Here is a 20,930-nt window from a genome sequence, read left to right on the forward strand (position 1 = left end):
GCACGCTCGAAGCACCAAGAAGGACCAACAGCAACAACAACGTTGCAGACGGGCTTGGATGCGCACATGCAAGACGCAACCCATCGTGGGCGAGAAAGGCGGTCGGGCGGATGATGGGCCCAGGTGCGTCGCATGGGTCCGCTCCGATCATCGGAGGCGCTTTCCCCGCCCTATTCGCTGCGCGCTAGTCAATGTCGAGCAAAATTTATGACTTCCCGACCGACCCAGGCGCACCTCGTCCATTTGCTCACTTCGGTGACTCAAACAATCTCTCATACTCGTCAATTGCTCTCTTCCGTCCTTGTTTTTTTCATCCTCTTTGCTTCATTGTGCTGCAGCCTGTAATCTCCAGCTTTGCACGTCTTTCTTCACGCCCTACACAGCCGCCAGCATGATCCCTCGGCGTGCACGCGGCACTCTTCAGTGTCTGAACAAGGCTCGGCCGTTTTCAACAACCGCCCCAGCGGCAGGAATTATTCCAAACGCACGGAAAGCTGTTCAGGCTTCAGGCCAAAAGCAGGCGAATGACGCCTCGAAACGAACGCAAAGTACATCTACAGCCTCCGCCACCCAGGACAGGCCTCGACCCAGCCCTTCATTCAATCGTGAGGAGTCATGGAAGGACGTCCACCCTCTACGGCCTTACAAAGCCCCAGAGCTCGACTATTCGTTCGTTGGGAAGACTGGAGGAGAGATCATACACGAGATGCTGCGGAGACAAGACGTCAAGCATGTTTGTGAGTCACGCCACCCGCGCCTATCATCTCGGCTCGAGAAACTGATGATTTTGCTACAGTTGGCTACCCTGGTGGTGCCATCCTACCTGTTTTCGACGCTATCATGAACTCCCCCCACTTCGACTTCATTCTCCCGAGACATGAGCAAGGCGCCGGACACATGGCCGAGGGCTATGCTAGAGCGACGGGCAAGCCTGGAGTTGTTATTGTCACTTCAGGTCCGGGCGCGACCAACGTCATCACACCCATGCAGGATGCTCTCATGGATGGCACACCAATGGTCGTCCTCACGGGACAGGTCGTTACCTCAGCCATAGGCTCTGATGCTTTCCAAGAAGCAGATGTCATTGGTATCTCGAGGGCGTGCACCAAGTGGAATGTCATGGTCAAGAGTATCGCTGAGCTTCCACGAAGAATTAATGAAGCTTTCGAGATCGCGACATCTGGAAGACCCGGCCCGGTCCTAATCGACCTGCCCAAGGATATCACTGGTGGTACTCTGCAAAGACCAATTCCCGTGCAGAGCGCACTGCCTGTGCATCCGAGTGCGGCTACTCTAGCCGCAAGAGAGCTCAGTATGAAGCAGCTTGAGGGGTCTATCAAGCGTACTGCAGAACTCATCAATATTGCCAAAAAGCCCGTGATATATGCAGGCCAGGGCATTCTCAGCCATCCAAACGGACCAAAGCTTCTAAAGGAGCTGTCAGATAAGGCGCAGATCCCCGTCACCACAACTCTCCAAGGCCTAGGAGGTTTCGACGAGATGGATCCGAAGTCCCTGCACATGCTCGGCATGCACGGTTCGGCCTATGCAAACATGGCTATGCAAGAAGCCGATCTCATTCTTGCTCTTGGTGCTCGTTTCGACGATCGCATTACGGGCAGCGTGGCGAAGTTTGCGCCACGTGCGAAAGAAGCTGCCCAGGAAGGACGAGGTGGCATTGTACATTTCGAGATCATGCCGAAGAACATCAACAAAGTTGTTCAAGCCACCGAGGCTGTCGAAGGTGACGTTGTTACGAACCTCGGTCTTCTACTCCCACACCTCAAGGAAGTCTCATCAAGACCAGAATGGTTTGCTCAGATTGATGAGTGGAAGAAGAAGTATCCGTGGGCGTATGAGAAGGAGGGTGAAAACGGCCTCATCAAACCCCAGACTGTCATGACTACGCTGTCAAAACTTACCGACCCCTTCAAGGAAAAGGTCATCATTACGACTGGAGTTGGTCAGCACCAGATGTGGGCAGCACAGCACTTCCGCTGGCGGTATCCACGCTCGATGATTACATCCGGTGGCCTCGGAACCATGGGATTTGGCCTCCCTGCGGCCATCGGTGCCAAGGTCGGGCGCCCAGATTCCATCGTCATAGATATCGATGGTGATGCCTCGTTCTCCATGACACTGACCGAACTCAGCACCGCAGCTGAGTTCAATGTCGGCGTTAAGGTTATCGTTCTTAACAATGAGGAGCAAGGCATGGTCACGCAGTGGCAGTCTCTGTTTTATGAAGACAGATTTAGCCATACCCATCAGCGGAATGCGGACTTCATAAAACTTGCTGATGCCATGGGTGTTAAGGCTAACAAGGCAGTCAAGCCTGAGGAGCTAGAAGAAAAGCTGCAGTGGCTTCTTGATCAGGAAGGTCCTGCGCTTCTGGAGATCGTGACCGATCAGAAGGTGCCCGTGCTGCCAATGGTGCCAGGAGGCTCTGCTCTTCACGAGTTCCTGATCTACGACGAAGGTACGTGTTCAAATGTCCGTTTCCAATGAAGACCATAAGCTAACGTTGCAAACAGCAAAGGAAAAGGCAAGAAGACAGCGTATGAAGGAGCGATCTGGAAGATAGTTCTTACACATTTCGGGTAAAAGCTCTGATGTATTAGCATAGTTATTCTTTGTGTCTGCAGCTGGACTTAAGATGATCTTCTACGATCTTCTAGCTCGCGCGAGCAAAAAAGTTTGGTTCGGCATCTTTTTTTTTCGGACGGGGAAAATGCATCATACGCATGATTTTTTTGGCTTCAGGATACCTTTGTTGCTTCGAGCATGGACTCGTAAACGGTTGATTGTATGAGGCCATTTTGTAGGCAGAAGTTTTTAAGGAGCCAGCATTGCTTCCAATTGAACCTACTTTCTCTATCCTTCTGGCATAAGATTGGGCATCTGCTTGCTTAAATACTACGCACTGGAATGTTCTGTTTGCACATTTGCAGCATTATTTTCTTTCTCAGCTGAACAGCCAATGCCGTGGGCCCTTTATGCAAGTTGCTTTTTGACAACGTCTAGGCATGAACGCGTAAATTCTCTTTTTTCTCTATCATTATCGTTGCCGTACGCTCATGAGAGGACAGATGAGTTGATTGTGTCATGTGACTGTCTTCACATTTCAAAAATGCTTGGTGCAGAGCTGCTCACTGTCCGACTTCCTTTACTGAGCTCGCTCTCCTTTCCGCCAAACGGAGTAAGTAATTCATGGGGAAATCAGATCCGGTATCGTTCGAATGCACTTGTCCGGCAAAGGACGACGGCGGCGGCACGATTCTCCTCTTCTACCGCTACTACGCGGCGCCACCAGAACTTCCGGCGGAGCTTCGCCCGCGTCTGACGGCTCTTGACGAGGTTGCGGCTTTCCACCGGACACTGTGCGAGAGACTGCATCTCAAGGGCAAGATCCGGGTGGCGGCCGAAGGGTTCAACGTCACCGTGGGCGGCACGAACGACGAGATCGCCTCCTACGTCGAGGAATGCGTGAAGCACTGGACCTTTGAAGGATTGGATCTCGACACGCGGGAGAAGCGGGACGAGTTCTTCAAGCCCGGCCCCGGCGGCTGCGCGTGCGCCTTCGAGAGCGCGAACGTGAGGATCGCGGCCGAGATCACGCCGCTCGGCGTGACCAACTACGCTCCCCGCAACTGGGACTCGGTGCGGAGCCTGTCGCCGGCTGAATTCCACGAGAAGTGCTGGAGCGACGACAAAAAGGTTCTGATCGACGTGAGGAATCACTACGAGAGCCGGATTGGCTATTTCGTCGACCCGAGGACGGGCGACAAGGCCATCACGCCCGAAGTTAGGCGTTTCTCACAGTTTCCACGTTACGTCAAGACGCACATGGCAGAGCTAGACGGCGGTGCCGCAAAGTCCGGGGAGAGGAGAAATATCATGACGTACTGCACGGGCGGTATCAGGTGCGAGAAAGGTGTCAGGTGGATGGCCGAAAAACTGCAAATTCGAGACGGAGATGCCATTTGTACTTTGAAGGGAGGCATTGCAGCGTATCTTACTTGGATGGACAAAGAGATCAAGGAAGGCAGGAAAAAGCCAAGCGATTCTCTATTCCGAGGGAGAAATTATGTCTTCGACGCTCGAGGGTCAACTGGACTTTCGAACAACAGCGGCCTTTTTCCCGTGTCTACGTGTCATGTATGCAACGAGCCTTCAGATCGGTTGAGCAAATGTCGCTCAGGAAGATGTCACCTTATTCTTGTTGTGTGTGATGATTGTGAACGTACACAAGACCCAAGATGCTGTCATAACTGTGTCGAGCTAGACTCCGAGATCGAGAACAGTTTATTCGGTAAAGAAGCAAAGAGAAAACCGATATGCAAGTGTGAACTCGAGCGAGAAGAAAGGTTGTGGAGAAGTGGTCTTAAAGATAGGGCTCGAGAGGAAAACGAAAATATTGAGCCTTTAGGCATTAATATCAAACTGAATATAATTGATTGACAGTGACTTTTGGATCATAATGTAACAAGTCGACCATTCAAAGCATTCTGAACTAGGGAAGAAATTCTCAAATTGAGGATAGTTAATTGAGGATAATTACCTTGAGCAAGAAACAAAATCCACTTACCGTCGTGGAATAATTCACCTGCATGGTTGTCCCTCTTAGTCGACGGTATCACAATGCCACAAGACTCGACATTGCACAAGAGTAGTGCATAGAACTCTCCCTTACACTAAAACGAAGTTCGTTGCGTGTTGATCGACGCTAAGAAGCTCGCCCGTCATTACACCGTGAGCGTAGCTCTCACCAAGAAATTTGTACGAAGCTTCACTGTTTTTACGCAAGACCATTGGCACTCGGGCGCCGAAAAGTAAGCAACACGCATCGCCGGGCTTGGAAACCCACGGACCAAGGCCAAAATAGCCAGACTCGGTCAGGATGAATGTGCGTCCTTCGCATGCAAGCGTCATGTCGACCCAGAATCTGTCTGGATCACCACCGGTCAGTCTTTCAAGTTCAGAGGGGCATGGAATGCCAGTCGCTTGCGACATTAATTTCCAATAAGCCGCAAAGTTTGCGGTATGCGTCTTAAGATCGTCCTCAGCTCGCTTGTAGTTTGTCAGTCCGGCAACCAATGTCAGACCGAAGACATGCACTTTCTGCTCCGGTGGATAGACGCATGGAGTGTCGTCTTTTTGTAAGCGATTCCAGATATCATCTAAGATTCCCTTGTTTTGTCCCCCAGGCTGGACTTCAGATAGTTCTTTGGGCTTTTTCAAGTTTTCAGATGTAGTTGAGAACTGCCAAACCTGTTTAATGACATCAAACATCTGACCCTTGACCTTTAAGCCCTTGCCTTCTCGTACAAAAGGCGGGTTGGGTATGATCGCAGTCGCTGCAGCGTAGTAGAATCCCATCCAATAGCCGAAAGAGCACTGCGTCAACTCAACGTCCCAGCGAATGGTCCACGTTGGGTAGTCGTCCAAGATCGTCTCTTCGTTGTGCTCCACTGCAGAGAGAACACGAAGTCCATACTCGTCTATCAAGTGAGTGGTGAAATCCATGTAGACTTCTGAGATTGGTTGGGCGTAATTCGGTACTATTACCGGTCCACTGCCATCCGGCTTCTGGGCCAAGGGATGGCCTAGAAATGCGTAGATGTGATCGTGTGGCCTCCCACAAGCCAAGTTTCTTGCGTGTTGAAGAAAGTCCAGTAAAGTGTATTCTGGGTTCTCCGACGTATCGCGCCAATCTGGTGACCAGAATTCCCAATCTGTATGGACAGTCAGGAGGAACAAGTCCGCCTTTGATTGCAAACCGGGCGCACAGCGAGTGATCCAACGACACAGTTGAGTTAAGGCCCGATAGTCAAATTCTTCCTTGCCGTAGAGAACAACGGGTCGTTGCGTCACACCAACCTCTTGAAGAACCCAGGCTCTGGTGAACCAGGGACGCTTCATGAGATATGCAAAGTCCTGCCATTTCGAATCGTCAAGAATTGGGTCATTTGATGCAAGAACGGGCATATCCGCTATAGTTTCAAACGGAGCAGCCCTCATCTTGAACTCTTCTACCAATGCTTTGACTGCGGCAGCACTTTTGTCTCCGGCGTCTCCCATACAGACCAGGACTTGCTTCGCGTTCCTGTATATCTTGTCCATGAATGAAACATGGTAGCTACACTCACGGTCGCTTTTTTGGTTAATACAAATCGCGTCTGCCCATATCATGCGTGATCGATCAGGAAGTCGGACCCTCCGCAATGCAGCATCAAGATTTAATGTGACATCTAGTCTGCGCCCGTTGCATTTTATCGGTGTGCGATCTCTTGGGTTACCCCAGACATAAGAAAGTGCCTCATATTCGGGAGCATACTCAAGATCGACTATGAACAGCGTGATCACAATTGGTGCATCGAATTCTCCCGGTTTAAGGTCGATCAAGCGGATAAGGTGCCCCCTGGAGTAGCTCTGTGTAGAGCGGGTGATGTTCGAAGGCGAGAAGATGAGGGGGGATAACTTGGGCCATTTTTACCACGCTGCATTGAAGGCGGTAAATGTTGCTGTGTGAAGAGGACGTATGAGACCGCAGCTAATGCTGGCGACAATATCTACACAATATAACCCACAGCTGCACAGCTGCACAGCTGCACAGCTGCACAATTGTCCAGTTTCAGATTGCATCCGTGTAAGCACAGATTCCCCGGTTCTGCGGTCGGAAATCTCCAATAGAAATAAAAAGAATATAAAGTAGGTCATAGGCACGCGCCATGTTCCGAAAGAGAATTGGCCATAAGACGGTGAAACCCGTATTGGCATTCAACAACAGGCGTAAAGTCACGCAAATGAACCTGCTATGCCATGATTGGTGAAATATAATGGATGGCTGAAGTTTCGAGGATTTGAAATTTGGCTTTGATTGGAAGAAGATCTAATCCCGGGGGGACTGGAAGGGCTACAGCTTTCGAGTACGGGTCTTGCCGTGTAAATCCTGACAAGCAGCCTAGCTGTGCAATACTTTCGTGTGCCAGGGTGAATCTTATCATCGGCCTTGACAGTTCCGCGCAATCGAAGATGGCAACTTGTTTATGATGGCAAAGGACGTTAGACGATGACAAGTATGAACCAACACTGCTCGTCATTGCATTATCGCGCGTGGAACTGATTAGTGCACCATCACATATTGCATCTCTGTACAAGCTGAACTTAACCAACGAAGGTAAAAGGTGAATTTGCTGCAATTAGGATTCAATGGGGGCTGAAATGTCGTCTTGTTTGAACTTGGATATTCAGCGGGGGAGGACTTAAAGTCACGTGATTCCGCGGCTTGAACCTTTCCCCTTCTGGGCACGGTGAGCTTCTCTGTGCTCTTCCCGCATCCATCGAGCAGATTTCCGCAAGTATTCCTTACCTTTTGTGCCGAGCCAGCCTAGCGATGAATACCTCAGTGCCCCTCCGCTCGTTCATTGGCACCTTTCGAGCCTCATCGCCACGAAGAGTCAATCTCGCACCTCGCAATGCCATAGACCTTATCAACGGGGCGAGATACCTCTCCGGTTCGTCAAGAGCTTGCGTCAATTTGACGCGACCGACATCACGAACAGCCACCACAGCTGCAAAGCCGGCAGCTTCAGAACCAGCAGCGGTGGCACCCAAGGCTACGCCGCCAACTGAGCCCAACTCTTTCTCATCAAGCGCAATATCCCCTGCAAACCATCGTTCTCTATCCTCCGGTCTCAATGACTTACCGCCCCCCTCAGGCGAACCTTTGCCAGATGCGAATCCCATCAGTTCTAGTGGCAACCCAGTGGACTGGTCGCGTTCCTTTCATGGCCTCTCTTCCGTGCCATTCAGCGAAAAGGCCTCGGAAGCGCTCATGGCGCCTCTAAGCCCCGATGATGTAGAAATCAAACCCGACGGTATAATATACTTGCCTGAAATCAAGTACAGGAGGATACTCAACAAAGCGTTTGGGCCCGGAGGATGGGGACTTGCGCCGAGAGGGGAGACAATCGTTACAGGCAAGAGTGTAACACGGGAGTATGGACTCGTTGTTCACGGACGGTATGATCTTTCACATCTTACGCGTAATTTCTGTCGGAGAAAGTGCTAATATTTGCGATAGACTCGTTTCGATAGCTCGCGGTGAACAACAGTACTTTGACCCAGAGGGAATACCGACCGCCACGGAAGGCTGCAAATCTAACGCACTCATGCGATGCTGCAAAGATCTGGGCATAGCCAGTGAGCTGTGGGACCCCGTGTTTATCCGCAAATTCAAGGCACAGTACAGTAAAGAGGTGTGGGTCGAACACATCACGAGCAAGCGAAAGAAGAAAATCTTCATGCGCAAGGATGTTGATGTCCCCCCGAGCGGATTCAAATTCTCATGACAGATACAAAGAGTCCATGTCTTGAGAGACGGAAGCTCGTGCGACGATTGCTGCATTGTGGAACACAGCAGCCCGGCCCCAGACATCCAAGGCACATGATTCGGGAAGCAGATCGACAGAAGATCTAGGCATTTAGTCACTTGAAAGTTGACTGCCCGACGTTCCTGAAGGACTGATAACACGTGCATAGAGCAGTGCAATGTGCTCTTCTATATCCAGTCGCGCTAGGAAGCGCATGTACATGAAGATAGACGTAGATGTGTCTGCATTGTCCTGGCGACATATACCCACTCCGCACTAGAATTGAAATCGTCGTTCTCGGCGCCATATCTCCCAGTTCTGTATCCCTTCGTCGTGAGAACAATAATCTAGCGATACAAGCGTCTAATCATATACAAAAGGTGTAGTAAATCCGTTACACAAGAGGCGAGTCGACAGAAGAAAGATTTCGTAGTCCATGACGATCTAAAGTCCCACGTCCACCCCCGAAGACTTGCCCTGAGGAGGTGCGTCCTTGTCCCTCGCCCACGCCTCCGTCTGAGGGTTGCCTTTCGACCAGTTCCAGGGCATCCAGCTGCCCTGGCCCGGCGCAGCACTCGACTGTACCTCGTCCTTTTCAATCTTGTCAAAGTCCGCCTCACTCCTGCTCTTGCTGAGGTCACCGGTGCTCCTCTCTCTGGTCAACGGCTCAGAGTCAGGCGGCGCACTGGCTAAGTTATACGCTTCCTTGTCGAAGGCGGAGAGGAGCACGCGCAGACGCTCGCGCTGTGTGGATATGTAGGTCATGCGTTCAGCATTGGTGGACAGCTCACGCGGAATAAGCGTGCCGGACGCGCTGAGATCCTGTGCTTGGGCCTCGCGGCTGCCGCCAGTGGATGTCGTGTACTGTAGAGCAGAGGCAAGGAGGGAGACGAAGTCGCCGGCGGGGGCTGCAAGTCCCTCCCGTGCTGAGGGGAGGTTGAAGCGTGAAAATAGCTGTTGAGCGTAGCTTCCCTGATGGCGTGCTGGTGGCGTTGGGGGTCTTGCTTCCATGCCCAACACGTTCACCTTGAACCATTCGACAGCTTGCTTAAGATACTGCAACCCGGCTGCCTTGGCCTTCTCATGTGCCTCTGTTATGAACTTGTCGATGTCGTTCTCGTGTTCCGCGAAGAAGGGGTGCACGTACTCCTGGTACAGAAGGGTTGCGCCTTGCTTGCCCGGTAAGACGAGGTAGAGGTGTAGCATAAGTCGGAGCCAAGAGTAGAAAGGAATCCAGCTCAAGACGAAGCCTAGCGTGCTCTCAGCGGTGAATAAGAGAGAGACCACGACCCAATACATGAGCCATGGCGTCAGTTGGGCCGGGTCCGAGGTGCGAAGTGCCTTGTATGAGGCGAAGATGGGGAAGAGAACTGTGGTGACGGTACTACGCAGGACGTCTTAGCTTTCTCGTCGCAGATACTTGAGACACTTAGAGGGACGCATCTCGCGCACAAATTTTTTGAGCACATGCATGTCAAGAGCTTATCATGGCGTGCATGTGGGGTCAGAAGGCTGAAGTAACGTACGTGAGCAAATCCGCAATAACGGAAAACATGGCGACTGGTGCCTATGGGGGTTTGGGCGCTGAACAATAGACCCAGTGGCCTTTTATGCCTGAAGGTTCAAAAGGACAAGTATTCTTCTGGGCAAGAAGACAGATTGTGAGATTGTCAAGGCAGAAGGATAACGACGGTACGCTCTGGAGGGGGAGTTCCGGGAGTGGAGCTTAGGATAGCACGGACTGTAGCGTAATCGATTGGCGCCAGTTGCGGTCCTGCATGCAGGGATCTCTCCGGCCAGGCTGAAATTACACATGAACGGCTTGGGGAACGAGGCTCGGGTCGAGAATGTGTACGAGCCTGAACAATGACCGTGGAGCGAGTGGGCGCAGAATTGACGTGAGCTGTTTTTCGTCGTCGATCGTCACCGAAACGCCAAAAGGCAGTGCGCGTGCCGTGATCTGACGAAAGAGCGTGGCGGCATGGACGCTGGGTCACCAGATCTTGGTTCAAGTCGGAGCCGCAACACGCCGTGACCACTGGCAGCTCGACTCGGGGTCAGAGCAGCTCGTGACAGCGCTGGCTCCCACAGCCAGCAGCAAGGGCAGTGGCTGACACTACCTAGCTGCCTGGCCGTCTTCTTGGTTGTGCGCTCGCGGCTTGCTTGTCGTCCATTTCCGGCGGGCGACGGCGCTTTCTTCGTCGTCGTGTCCACCCGTACTCCGAAGTTCGCCGAAGAGCTTGTCATTGCCCAGCCACGGCAGCCACGCCCACCACGGCTCCGTCATCAACGAACCAGGCCTCAGCACATCAGATCTCGCTACTCGTGGCAGCGCGAGCCCTTGCATTCCATCGAACCATCATCGCAAATTTTTTCGCTGGCTTTGTTGCCACGCACTGTGACTCCGTCGTTTGGCAGTGCAGGCACAACCAGCCAACCGAACCAGTGCTGTCCACGTCCCCGTTCATGCATTCTGCGTCAAACCAGCAGTAGCCTCGCAATCGGGCGGTGTGTTCCTGCAACAAGCCTCTGCATAAATATGTTGGCTGGCGGCTTTCTGTTGTGCTCGACTCGTTACTTATCCTCCGAACCATTCGTTTCACAATCGACTCCAGCTCTGAAATCATGTGCATAGCAATCGTGACAAACAGCCATCCAGAGTATCCTCTGATCCTCCTTAGCAACAGAGATGTGGGTGATCAAAAGGATACTTTGAGCTCGGATTTATGAATCTGACAAACTTTTAGGAATTTCTTCAGCGACCCACCGCAGTAGCTGACTGGTGGGAGGAGCCGCACAGCTATGTTCTGGGAGGACGGGACATGCACCGTGCCGAGCGAGGCACATGGCTCGGCATCACCAAGCAAGGCCGTATAGCTTGCTTAACCAACTTCAGGGAAGAGGGTCAAGCTATCATTGAAGGACGTCGAAGCAGAGGCGCCGTGGTCAACTCATTCCTGAAGACACCAGCCGACTCTACCGAATCGCCAAAGGATGCTGCTCACAAGCTCATCAGCGAAGGCGTTGACGGAATCGGAGGTTTTAGTCTGCTTTTTGGTCGGCTGCACGGAGAAAACAACGAGAAAGTCCAGGAGCGCGGACTTGCCATAGTCTCCAATCGGAGCCTGCAGCCCGAAGACGTGACCTGGATATTGCAAACCCCCAATGAAACACACGCGCTGAGCAACTCCCACTTTGAGGACAAAAGCTGGCCCAAAGTGCAAGACGCGGAGCGGCTTGTCAAGCAGGGCGTGCAAGAAGCAGTGGCCCTAAAGGAAGGCAAATCCGACATGATAAACCGCTTTCTGGACATCCTCAGTCGCGACACGCTGCCTCGCCAGAAGGTAGGCGAAGAATTCGAGATATATCTGCGCCAACTGCGGCACAGCATTTTCATCCCGGCTATTGGCGACGTCAACCTCGTGAACAGGAAAAATTCCGATCAGGTTGCGGCCGCTAATGGCACGCCGACGGGAGTTGCAAAGCTCAATCCTACAGGCGGCGTGTATGGCACTCAAAAGCAGAGCGTTATGCTTGTCGATCGGCAAGGGAGCGTCACGTTCTTTGAAAGAACACTCTATGACCAGCTAGGACATCCAATTGCAAAAGGCGATGCCGACAGAATATTCGAATTCAAAATCGAAGGTTGGTAGAGTCGTTGGCCTGCTTTCCTGGTGGCGTGATTACTTGACTTCGCAGAGCTTAGATTCTGCGTGCGTGCATCTGGACTGATTTCAGCCGATGGAAAATATGATGAGGCCGTGAAACTTGAAGTCAACCATGAGATTGCGACTCCGAATGTTCGCATCGGACCAGGTATCGACGTGCCACGGCTGAGGATGACCGATGACACCTTCGGAAAAGCATAACGGATCAGCACCTGTTCTCTACACTTGTGGGAGAACTGGGAAAGAGAAGATCGTAGAATCTTTGACACTGGTTATTGGTTGCCAGGCAGCTGTACATAAAGACCCAAGCATAACCCAATGGGAGCCTTGGCACTTCTCATCTCCATTCACTCTCAGTTCCAGCCCGACCAATATCTCCTACTGGCTTATAAGCCAGATTGAATTCTTGTCTCCTTGATTGTGCCCACTAATATAGAGCCCATTCTTTGCCAGCTGTGCCCTCGTCGCCCGCACTTTACGTTTGTTTTGAGCGTACCTGTGAGCGTCATCGTTAGGCTCCCAGAAGCCAAGAAACAAACGACTTTCAACACATGGCGTCGATTGCGCCACCCGGTCGATACTGATGAGTCCTTGCACGCTGTGCTAGTATTACCGCAGCACATGTTGCCAACTCAGGAACGTGGATTGCCAGCCTTGGGCGACGATTTCTGCAGCGGCAACAACGTCCTCGGCGAGGTCGGCCTGTGGCCGGACGGCTGCAAGGGTGCGCGGACACGCGCTGGAACTAAACATCCTCTCCAAAGTTCGTCTCGGTTCGAGGGGGCTTTGTTCCACACATGGACTGGCTGTTTACTAGGAGTTGACAGCGATGTCCTCGGGGCAGAATGCCGAAGGACGGGGCCGCATTCGTCGATTGATGACGAGCGTCACAAGGGCCACAAAACGTTCCTGATATGTGCTCGTTGTTTCCAGCGGAGCCGAACCCTCATTCGTAGAAGGGCAAATACTTTCAAAGGGCTTGAATGGGTTGCACATAGCAAGAGCCACTGAGTGGGTAAATCTAACGAGATTGCGTAGCGAAGGAGTTGGCTTCTTTTTTTTTTTTTTTTTTTTTTTTTTTTTTTTTTTTTTTTTTTAAGTCCAAACATCTTAGTAATGGCGCTATAATCGACGGACGCGCTGTTAATCATACAATCGTCATTCTTGACGTTCTTCTGTCCATCGCCTTGAAAAATTATCCTTATGTGCTTTTACACAAGTGTCCTCATATATATGGACCAATTCTGCATGTTCTACCCTTCATGTGGTTAGAGAATATGGAACGAGAGCATTGGGCTCAAGCCTGTTTCGAAATGTATCATATACCAACTCAATAGCCTGCGGGTATCATCTCATGTTATATACAGTGGCAAATTGTCGTATTGTTCCATGCCCATCATATTTGTCCGTCAGAGAGGCTTAGTCTTGTCCCATGGAGATAGATGTTTGTCATCTATGAAGCAGGATCATGCAAGAGTATGCTCTTATGCTAAACCAGTTATTAGCCTGACAGACGTTGGCCTGTCTTAGCTGTATGCTACGTTTCTCTTCTGCCTGCAAAATGCCGCACAGTCGTATTTTCACCCGGGACGAAACTCCCATCCGTACTCGTTCGTCATGAGATCTGCGAAGTTAACGTTCGGCGCAAATCCAAGATTCTGCATGAATTGTGGATGTGAGGCAGATTGATCAGTGCCTTCGATTGCTGTGAAATGATCGAAGAGAGCGTCGAGATCCATAGATTGATCCACACTGTAGCTGCGGATCTTCGAGTCGTCATAAAGCTGTGGCGGTGCAGGTAGTGTTGGATGTGCTACTGCGATGGTTTGGACGGGCTGTGGGTGAAGCACTGCCGAAGCAGGACTCGCTACATGTATCGATTCCGTTCGCTGCAGCTGCGGTGAAACTGCAGCGAGTGGTGAAGTCATGGAGTTGACGTTCGTATTTGCTGCAGTTAGGGGCCTAGGCGTTGCCACGTTGTCATTATCCGGCGTTGAAAGGTCAATGCTGGCGGGTGAGACTGATGCGCCACCGTCTCTGCTGGGGTGCTTCCAGACGGACCAGAATCGTGTAAGGATACCGGCTAACCGGTTTTGCTGAAAACCATCGTCTTTAGCTCTCGCCTTCAGAATGGTCAGAAAACAGGCGAAAAGAGGCGGCATGGCTGAAAGACCAAGTGCATAGGTAAAGTGATCAAGGACTGAAAGAGCCTCCTCAATCGTAGCGCGATTCGAAGAGTCGTAGGCACGACCGACCAAGAATGCCAGAAATAAATGCAGTTTCTGTGGCGAGGTCTGCTCTAAATTCATTGAATGCAAAGGTCCAAGAGATGCAGGTAATTTAGCAAGCCAGTTGGAAAGAGAAGCAGAAGTGAGCGGCGTCTGTTGGCCGTATTTCCGTTCGATGATTCGGTCATTAAGAATGCAACATAGAGTCACGAGTTGGTTGAATGTACTCTTTGCCTGCGAAGGAAGCGTTGGGCGCGCAGGCTGTCTGCTCGATTGGAAACCATCGCATCCTGTCCATGGCTGCCATTCGTCCAAGCCTTCTTCAGGTATCAAATCAAGCTCTCGAACAAGGTCCGATCGCAGGCTGGGCACGGCGTCTAGTTGTATCGCCAGAACAGTCTCGACAACGAAGCAGCCAAGGAGGAGGGCTTGGAGCCTCTCCATCTTGCGCGTGGAAGTCGAAGTCTGCTGTGTAAGATCAAGTCTCAACCACAAGCCTGCGCGTATTGCCCGTCCGAGTAGTAGCCAGGCAAGCTGCGTCCTCTGTAGCCCAATATTGATGAGCGCGAGCGTTAAAAAAGCCCCAACGTGTCCAATGTCTAAGTCATCCACGACAGTATAGCAGAGACTTTCGGCAGTTCTTAGCAACTCCAGACTCGAAACTCCCATGGGAGATGCTGTTGATCTGTTTTGAAGCGAGGCCAAAGCCAGGATGCTCCACAGTTCTGCATGATCTGCGGATGAAGATCCAGGCAAGAACTGTAAACCCTCCTTAGGATACGAATAGCACAGCTTCAAAACCTGCTCTTTCGAAGTCACAGGAAGCCATGAGTGCGTATAGGCAAAATATACGTCGATAAGACGCCAATGGTTCGCAGGTAATTGGAGCATCTGATGCGCAGTTGCCTCATCGGTATGAGCTTCTTGCATGTTCTGCACAGGCAGTTCAGGCATTGTGGGAAGAATTGTGTGATCAGACTGGAATTGTGCATGGCCAGTCTTGAGCGATTCTGGCGTTAAGAGCGAAGCTACGGGGCCGGTGGTGGCCTCGGGAGCGTTCTCATCTTCTTCATCATCCCCTGAAGTCGAAACACCATGCTCAAACAAGTCAGCTATACCTTCGCCCGAAAGCACTCGATCGATAGCCTTGGATACGATGTGTTTTCTCCATTTTTTATGGAGTTTGTTGGACGCAGCACTGTCTGTGCTGGAGATGAGCAATTGGCCGTTTTCTTGCTGCAGAAGCTCAAGGAGAGCTTCCTCAGATCCAGGCACATTGCACAGAGTCCATGCTAGGGTGAGCTCAAGCGTGCGAATGTATCCAGGCTGGATCCCCCGGCGCTTTGGGTTGGTGGTGTAGGTGCAGTCGCGGTTGGATGAAGCACAGGTGAAGCAAATCGGCTGGATGCCATCGCACTTCTCTCGTGCACTCCGGCATTGATCGCAGGCCCGACTGACGCGCTGTCTTTTTGAGCCGGGCTCGGGATCCCCAGCGCGATTCTTGCGTTTGCTATCGACCATGTCTCATAGTTTCATCCTGGCAACAGGATCAACCGCTCCTTCACCAGCTGCGACACTGCATGCTCATTAGGGCCCCGTCTCGTCATCGTCGACGTCTGAACTCACTGGAATCGCGGCGCACGCACATGGGCTGTGAGAGGAGTCAGCAGGCGTGAGGTGGAAGCGACGCTCCACTTGAAGTTCTCCATTAGTCACGCTCGCAGGATGTGGAGGTCAGAGTGCGGAGACGGCGCCCTCGTTGCCTGAAATGGACTACGCCGGGTCTGGATAAGCATTCTTCCGGCCCATGGCCAATCTCACATCCGCCATCCGCCGCCCGCGCTCGCCATCTCGTGTCGACCCCAGGTTTTGCCCCAGCCTGGTCGAGGCCTGCTCGCTCGTCGACATGTACCTTGAGCCGATGCTCTCCAAAGACCGTTTTCATAAACCTCTTGGGTAGCAGTAGATGTGCAGGCGTGCTGACCATGGCCACGGCTGCTATCGGCACGAAGCGCTCGTATGCTTCAATGAACGGACGCGCGATCGACTCTTTGCGCCCCCAGAAGCAGCTGCACGCGCCGTCGAGTTCTCCATCCAGGACTTCTTCACCAAGTCAACCCGGAGGCCAACCCAGCCAACCCACGTCCGGTCCGTGGTGCTCTGCTCCTTTCTATTGTCTCGCATGTTTCAATCCAGCTGACAAAGAAGCAGCCAATGGCATTTATTCGCCGTCTGCGGGAAATCGCAGTCGTCTCTTACCACGAGTATTTGACCCAGATGCGTCTCTCATCATTGTCGGCGCAAGGGGGACGGGCAAGTCCAGCTTAGGCGTCATCGCAGCATCAACGCTGCAGAGGAGACTGGTCGAAACCGACTTCATCTTTCGGCACATGACCGGCCAATCGACCACGGCATACCGCAAAGCGTTTGGTAGCGCCCAGTATCAGCAAAAGGCTTTGGAAGTATTGGAATCTATCCTTGAAAACCACTCCACTCATTGCGTGATTGTATGTGGCCTGCTCTCACTCAGCAAAGAAGCGCAGGTGACGCTTGCTCGATACGCGACAACACACCCAATCGTGCACGTGGTTCGAGACATTGAATCCATACAGGCTTACCTGGGGCTCGACCAGTCAAGAGTCTTGGATATGGTCCATTCTGCCGAGAAGCTGTTTAGAACGTGCTCAAATCTTGAATTTTTCAACATCTCGAATGACCACGGGGATTTGCTGCAGGATCCAGATGCCCTTGCTGATTCTACTGGTATGCCGCGTCATTCGACACCGCATCTAACATTAAAGAAAGCTGAGCGCTGTTTCCTGAAGTTCCTGGCTCTCGCTACCAGCATTCAGAATAGCCCTGCGATTGGTAAGGTCTTCCCATTGTCACAGGTTGCAGTCGAATCAAGACATTATACGTACGCCATGAGATTATCAACACGCCAGCTGGAAAATTCGAAGATTGATGCTGAGAAATTGGAGGAGGGCGTTGACGCGTTTGAGGTCAAAGTTGACGGAGACGTTGCTTCTATCACTGCTGTGAGCAAGGCCATAGCGGAGCTTCGGAAACGCACAATCGTGCCGATCATCTACCATGTACCGTGGAATCATTTAAGCGGAGAGGATATTTTGCAGCGGTCTCGATACATCGATCTTGTCGGTCATGGGCTACGACTTGCATCTGAATATGTCACCCTCAACCTCATCTTGGCCGATGAAGATCTGACGGCTTTACTAGCTTCCAAGGGCAAAGCCAAAATGATTGCGCATTTTTATTCCGACGATCCGGCCACACAGGATTGGTCACATCCGACGTGGATAGACGCTTATCGAAGAGCGCAGCGACTTGGTTTTGATATCGTTCGACTCTGTTGGCCAGCACAACGCATGGAAGACAACTTCCAGATTCAAGCATTCCGCTCCCGCATAGCTGATTTGCCTGGACCACATCTTCCTCTCATCGCATACAACACAGGACCTCTGGGACGAACTTCGGCCTGCTTTAACCCTATACTCCAGCCAGTTACACACAAGGAATTTATTGATGTTTCCGGAGAGCCTCATAGACCAGAGATATCCGCTATCGACGCTACCAAAGCTCTGTTCTCATCATTTGTATTTGAGCCTTTGAATTTTTACATCCTCGGCGCATCATCTTCGTATTCCCTATCCCCTGCAATGCATAATGCCGCTTACACGGTTTGTGGCATGTCCCACAAATACAAAACCTTTCAAACGTCAGATCTCAACGAACTGCGAACTTTGATCAATGATCCACAATTCGGAGGGTGCTCCATCAGCCTTCCCTTCAAGCTGGAGGTTATGAATCTTATGCACAATATCAGCAGCCACGCAAAGGCCATTGGCGCCATCAACACTGTAATAGCTTTACGTGAATCAGAAACGGGTTCCATATCTCCAGAAAATGTTGAATTCTTCAAGGCCCGAAACCGAGCTGGACCCGTGAAGTCTCTCTACGGAGAGAACACAGATTGGATTGGCATCCGAGCTTGCGTACGGCGTGGACTGTCTCCAGCGAATGCTGTCTCGCCTAAAACCACCATGCTTGTTATAGGCGCCGGCGGGATGGCGAGGGCGGCTATTTATGCGGTCCTGCAACTCGGCGTTCGGAATATTGTGGTATATAACCGTACGAAGGTTAATGCCGAGAAGCTAGTTGCACACTATCAAGGGCTATTTGAGGACAAAATGAAAGGTCGTCCAAGTCCTCTAGGAATATCGATGCGTAACGATACGCAATTACAATTCCATTGTCTGTCTTCGACTGACGAGCAATGGCCTGAAGGATTTTCACAGCCGACGATTGTTGTCTCTTGTATCCCAACACATCGCATAGGAGATGTTCCCTCTCCTGAATTCGTTCTTCCCGAGCATTGGCTTCAAAGCCCCACTGGAGGTGTGGTTATGGAGGTTGCTTACCGCAACATCCGCACCCCATTATTAGAGCAGATCCGAAGCAAAGCTGCGCAAGGCTGGGTAACCATGGATGGACTCGATCTGCTTCCTGAGCAAGCATTTGCTCAATTCGAGCTATTTACTGGACGGCGTGCTCCGCGCAGATTGATGAGAGCTGAGGTACTAAAAGGTTATCGCGATGAGCATGGACGGCCGGATCCCGAGCTTATCGAGAGAAGACTGGCGCAGATCAACGATCAAGACCCGTGACCGGGGATTTGTTGACTTACAAGAGCGCGACTCTGCGCTTTTTTCTTGCTACCCACTACGAACATATCAAAATGACATATATCAAGTTCATTTTCGCGCCTTCACATCACTGTTCGTAATTTTCGAGCTCCCAATGCGAATCTGGTATTGTCCCGCATATGTAGAGAAAATCTCACCCTTGTCGGATGTTGCTGGCTGACTTGCTGCACTTGACATCAGAATGTACGGGAAACGGTTTGGGAACGAGAAAATCTGGTCCTGGGGAGTTTAAATCTAACCATAATGCTTAATTGACGCTACGTGCTTTGAAATTTCGACGTTTTTCTATGGGTATATGAATAATTCGCAACGAAGCCTCTATGCATCCAAGCCAAGATCAGCTACGAACTTCTTGAACGACACATGTCCTCTAGAAGCCATCTTCTCTGGCACATCCTCTTCGGGAGATGCTAAGCACTTATGAAATAGCTCAAAGCTGATCCAACCACGGTAGCCTAGCTCTTTCAAAATCACTTGGCTTATTCTTTTGATGGGCAGGTAGCCACCTTGAGCTTCTTCGCCGTAAAACAGTCGGCAATTCCTTGACCAACTCATCCTCGCTGGCTGTGTGTCGTTGTATAGCTCATGCCCCTTGACGAGGGGACTAGCCAATCGCTCCGCATCTGCCAATTGTACGAAGAAGATTTTGCTGGGGTCGATCCTCGCGACCATTCGTTGCAGCGATTCGGCGACGGCTTGGTCGGCATCTGCGTTGGTCCCCGACGGGGCGGCAGGGTCCGCGTAAACACGCGCAGCGATGTTGAACGTGTCGAGAACGATTCCAAAGTTGGGCATGTTCACCTCCTCCACGATCTGCCAGCAATCCTCCCACCTGTCGACGTACGTTCCCCATGCAAGACTTTCGTATGCCAATCTGATGGGCGGCTCCTCTCTTATGGCTAGTTCAGCGAGTTCCCTCAGGTCGCCGACGATGACGTCGCGGTCGTCGGTGACGGCATCTTTGCTCAAGAAAGTAGAGGGAATTTGAATCAAGTCTGTGCCGAGTATTCTCGCAAGCTTCAGCCAGAGCTTCATCTCGACAACTCTTTGAGCGTGCCATTCTCTGTCTCTCAGTCCTTCGTAATGCATGAACGGCTGTAGCGCTATGATCTCGAGCCCTCTCTCGTCACAAAGGTTGCGAACCAGATGCGAGGCTTGGATCAAGGTTTCCGGCATAATCTTCTCGTCTATTCCCTTGGCTATGTATTCCAGGTCTTCGTAAAACAGTTCGATGCCCTCGAAGCCATGCTTCTTAGCCTGATCAAGCTTTGCTGGTAAGTCGTGTACCCAGGCCCGACCAAGAGACATTGATGCTATGGCCTGTCGATATCGGTGGGACGGGGCCACGGCAATCATCTCGTTTTGCTTTCACAGTGAAGTTGATCTTTAGAGGGTTTGGTGAAGTTCAAAAGAACGGAGTCGGCCTTTGTAATCAGAGCCTGTGAGTACTTTGTCGACAACACGAGGTCCAGCTAGCAATTTAGAAGAGATAGAATGAAGAAAGGCTGGGCACAGAGTCACTGCATGATGGAGCCTCAATTGTTATAGCGGTTAGAATACGACCTAAAGAAGATAAGCCTTAATCACTTTCCACGGGTAATGGCATTAAGTCTCAACAGCGCACGGTCAACATCGAGTGTACTAGGTTTCATTTTACGTTACATGCTAAGTTAAACCCTGTGACGGATAAAGGCGGGTGTTGCGGTTCGTATCTCTTGGATTGTCTGTGAAGAGTTGGAGGGGAAAAGTTCTGGACCTGTGTGACGTAAGTCGGGGGGAAAGCATTTATCCTCTGGCCTGCACGAACAAGGACTTGAGTCATGTAGGTCATTATCCCTGTACTTAGTACCTCACTCCCTCCGAACAACTTCCCCTGCGATGCTCGGATGAAGGAACTGAATCTAGAAAATGGGGTTTGTTATTGTGGGGGCATGG

General features: G+C 51.4%; 8 protein-coding genes across 8 annotated transcripts; 5 read left to right on the top strand and 3 right to left on the bottom strand.

Moving 5' to 3' along the window:
* Window positions 1–226: 226 nt before the first annotated feature.
* PV09_01104 (acetolactate synthase, large subunit, biosynthetic type) lies at window positions 227–2,982 on the top strand. Its single transcript, XM_016353947.1, has 3 exons — window positions 227–737; window positions 797–2,479; window positions 2,535–2,982. Exons 1-3 carry the CDS (start codon window positions 392–394, stop codon window positions 2,582–2,584), a joined length of 2,079 nt encoding a protein of 692 aa, XP_016218042.1. The 5' UTR covers window positions 227–391; the 3' UTR covers window positions 2,585–2,982.
* Window positions 2,983–3,178: 196 nt separating this feature from the next.
* On the top strand, window positions 3,179–4,538 carry PV09_01105 (uncharacterized protein). The gene has a single exon (XM_016353948.1). It carries the CDS (start codon window positions 3,211–3,213, stop codon window positions 4,459–4,461), a length of 1,251 nt encoding a protein of 416 aa, XP_016218043.1. The 5' UTR covers window positions 3,179–3,210; the 3' UTR covers window positions 4,462–4,538.
* Window positions 4,539–7,346: 2,808 nt separating this feature from the next.
* On the top strand, window positions 7,347–8,689 carry PV09_01106 (uncharacterized protein). The gene is made up of 2 exons (XM_016353949.1): window positions 7,347–8,025; window positions 8,087–8,689. The coding sequence occupies exons 1-2, from the start codon at window positions 7,397–7,399 to the stop codon at window positions 8,352–8,354; spliced, it is 897 nt and encodes a 298-aa protein (XP_016218044.1). The 5' UTR covers window positions 7,347–7,396; the 3' UTR covers window positions 8,355–8,689.
* On the bottom strand, window positions 8,434–10,443 carry PV09_01107 (uncharacterized protein). The gene is made up of 2 exons (XM_016353950.1): window positions 9,902–10,443; window positions 8,434–9,759 (listed from the first exon to the last, which is right to left on the bottom strand). The coding sequence occupies exons 1-2, from the start codon at window positions 9,928–9,930 to the stop codon at window positions 8,820–8,822; spliced, it is 969 nt and encodes a 322-aa protein (XP_016218045.1). The 5' UTR covers window positions 9,931–10,443; the 3' UTR covers window positions 8,434–8,819.
* A 100-nt stretch (window positions 10,444–10,543) lies between these two features.
* PV09_01108 (uncharacterized protein) lies at window positions 10,544–12,686 on the top strand. Its single transcript, XM_016353951.1, has 2 exons — window positions 10,544–11,066; window positions 11,123–12,686. The coding sequence occupies exons 1-2, from the start codon at window positions 11,001–11,003 to the stop codon at window positions 12,026–12,028; spliced, it is 972 nt and encodes a 323-aa protein (XP_016218046.1). The 5' UTR covers window positions 10,544–11,000; the 3' UTR covers window positions 12,029–12,686.
* A 459-nt stretch (window positions 12,687–13,145) lies between these two features.
* On the bottom strand, window positions 13,146–15,932 carry PV09_01109 (uncharacterized protein). Its single transcript, XM_016353952.1, has 2 exons — window positions 15,898–15,932; window positions 13,146–15,847 (listed from the first exon to the last, which is right to left on the bottom strand). The coding sequence occupies exon 2, from the start codon at window positions 15,790–15,792 to the stop codon at window positions 13,624–13,626; it is 2,169 nt and encodes a 722-aa protein (XP_016218047.1). The 5' UTR covers window positions 15,793–15,847; window positions 15,898–15,932; the 3' UTR covers window positions 13,146–13,623.
* A 169-nt stretch (window positions 15,933–16,101) lies between these two features.
* PV09_01110 (uncharacterized protein) lies at window positions 16,102–19,292 on the top strand. Its single transcript, XM_016353953.1, has 2 exons — window positions 16,102–16,419; window positions 16,483–19,292. The coding sequence occupies exons 1-2, from the start codon at window positions 16,257–16,259 to the stop codon at window positions 18,954–18,956; spliced, it is 2,637 nt and encodes an 878-aa protein (XP_016218048.1). The 5' UTR covers window positions 16,102–16,256; the 3' UTR covers window positions 18,957–19,292.
* PV09_01111 (uncharacterized protein) lies at window positions 19,229–20,581 on the bottom strand. The gene has a single exon (XM_016353954.1). The coding sequence runs from the start codon at window positions 20,349–20,351 to the stop codon at window positions 19,314–19,316; it is 1,038 nt and encodes a 345-aa protein (XP_016218049.1). The 5' UTR covers window positions 20,352–20,581; the 3' UTR covers window positions 19,229–19,313.
* Between the last annotated feature and the right edge of the window lie 349 nt (window positions 20,582–20,930).

Source organism: Verruconis gallopava, assembly GCF_000836295.1.
Source record: "Verruconis gallopava strain CBS 43764 unplaced genomic scaffold supercont1.3, whole genome shotgun sequence".
In the NCBI taxonomy this organism is placed as follows: domain Eukaryota; kingdom Fungi; phylum Ascomycota; class Dothideomycetes; order Venturiales; family Sympoventuriaceae; genus Verruconis; species Verruconis gallopava.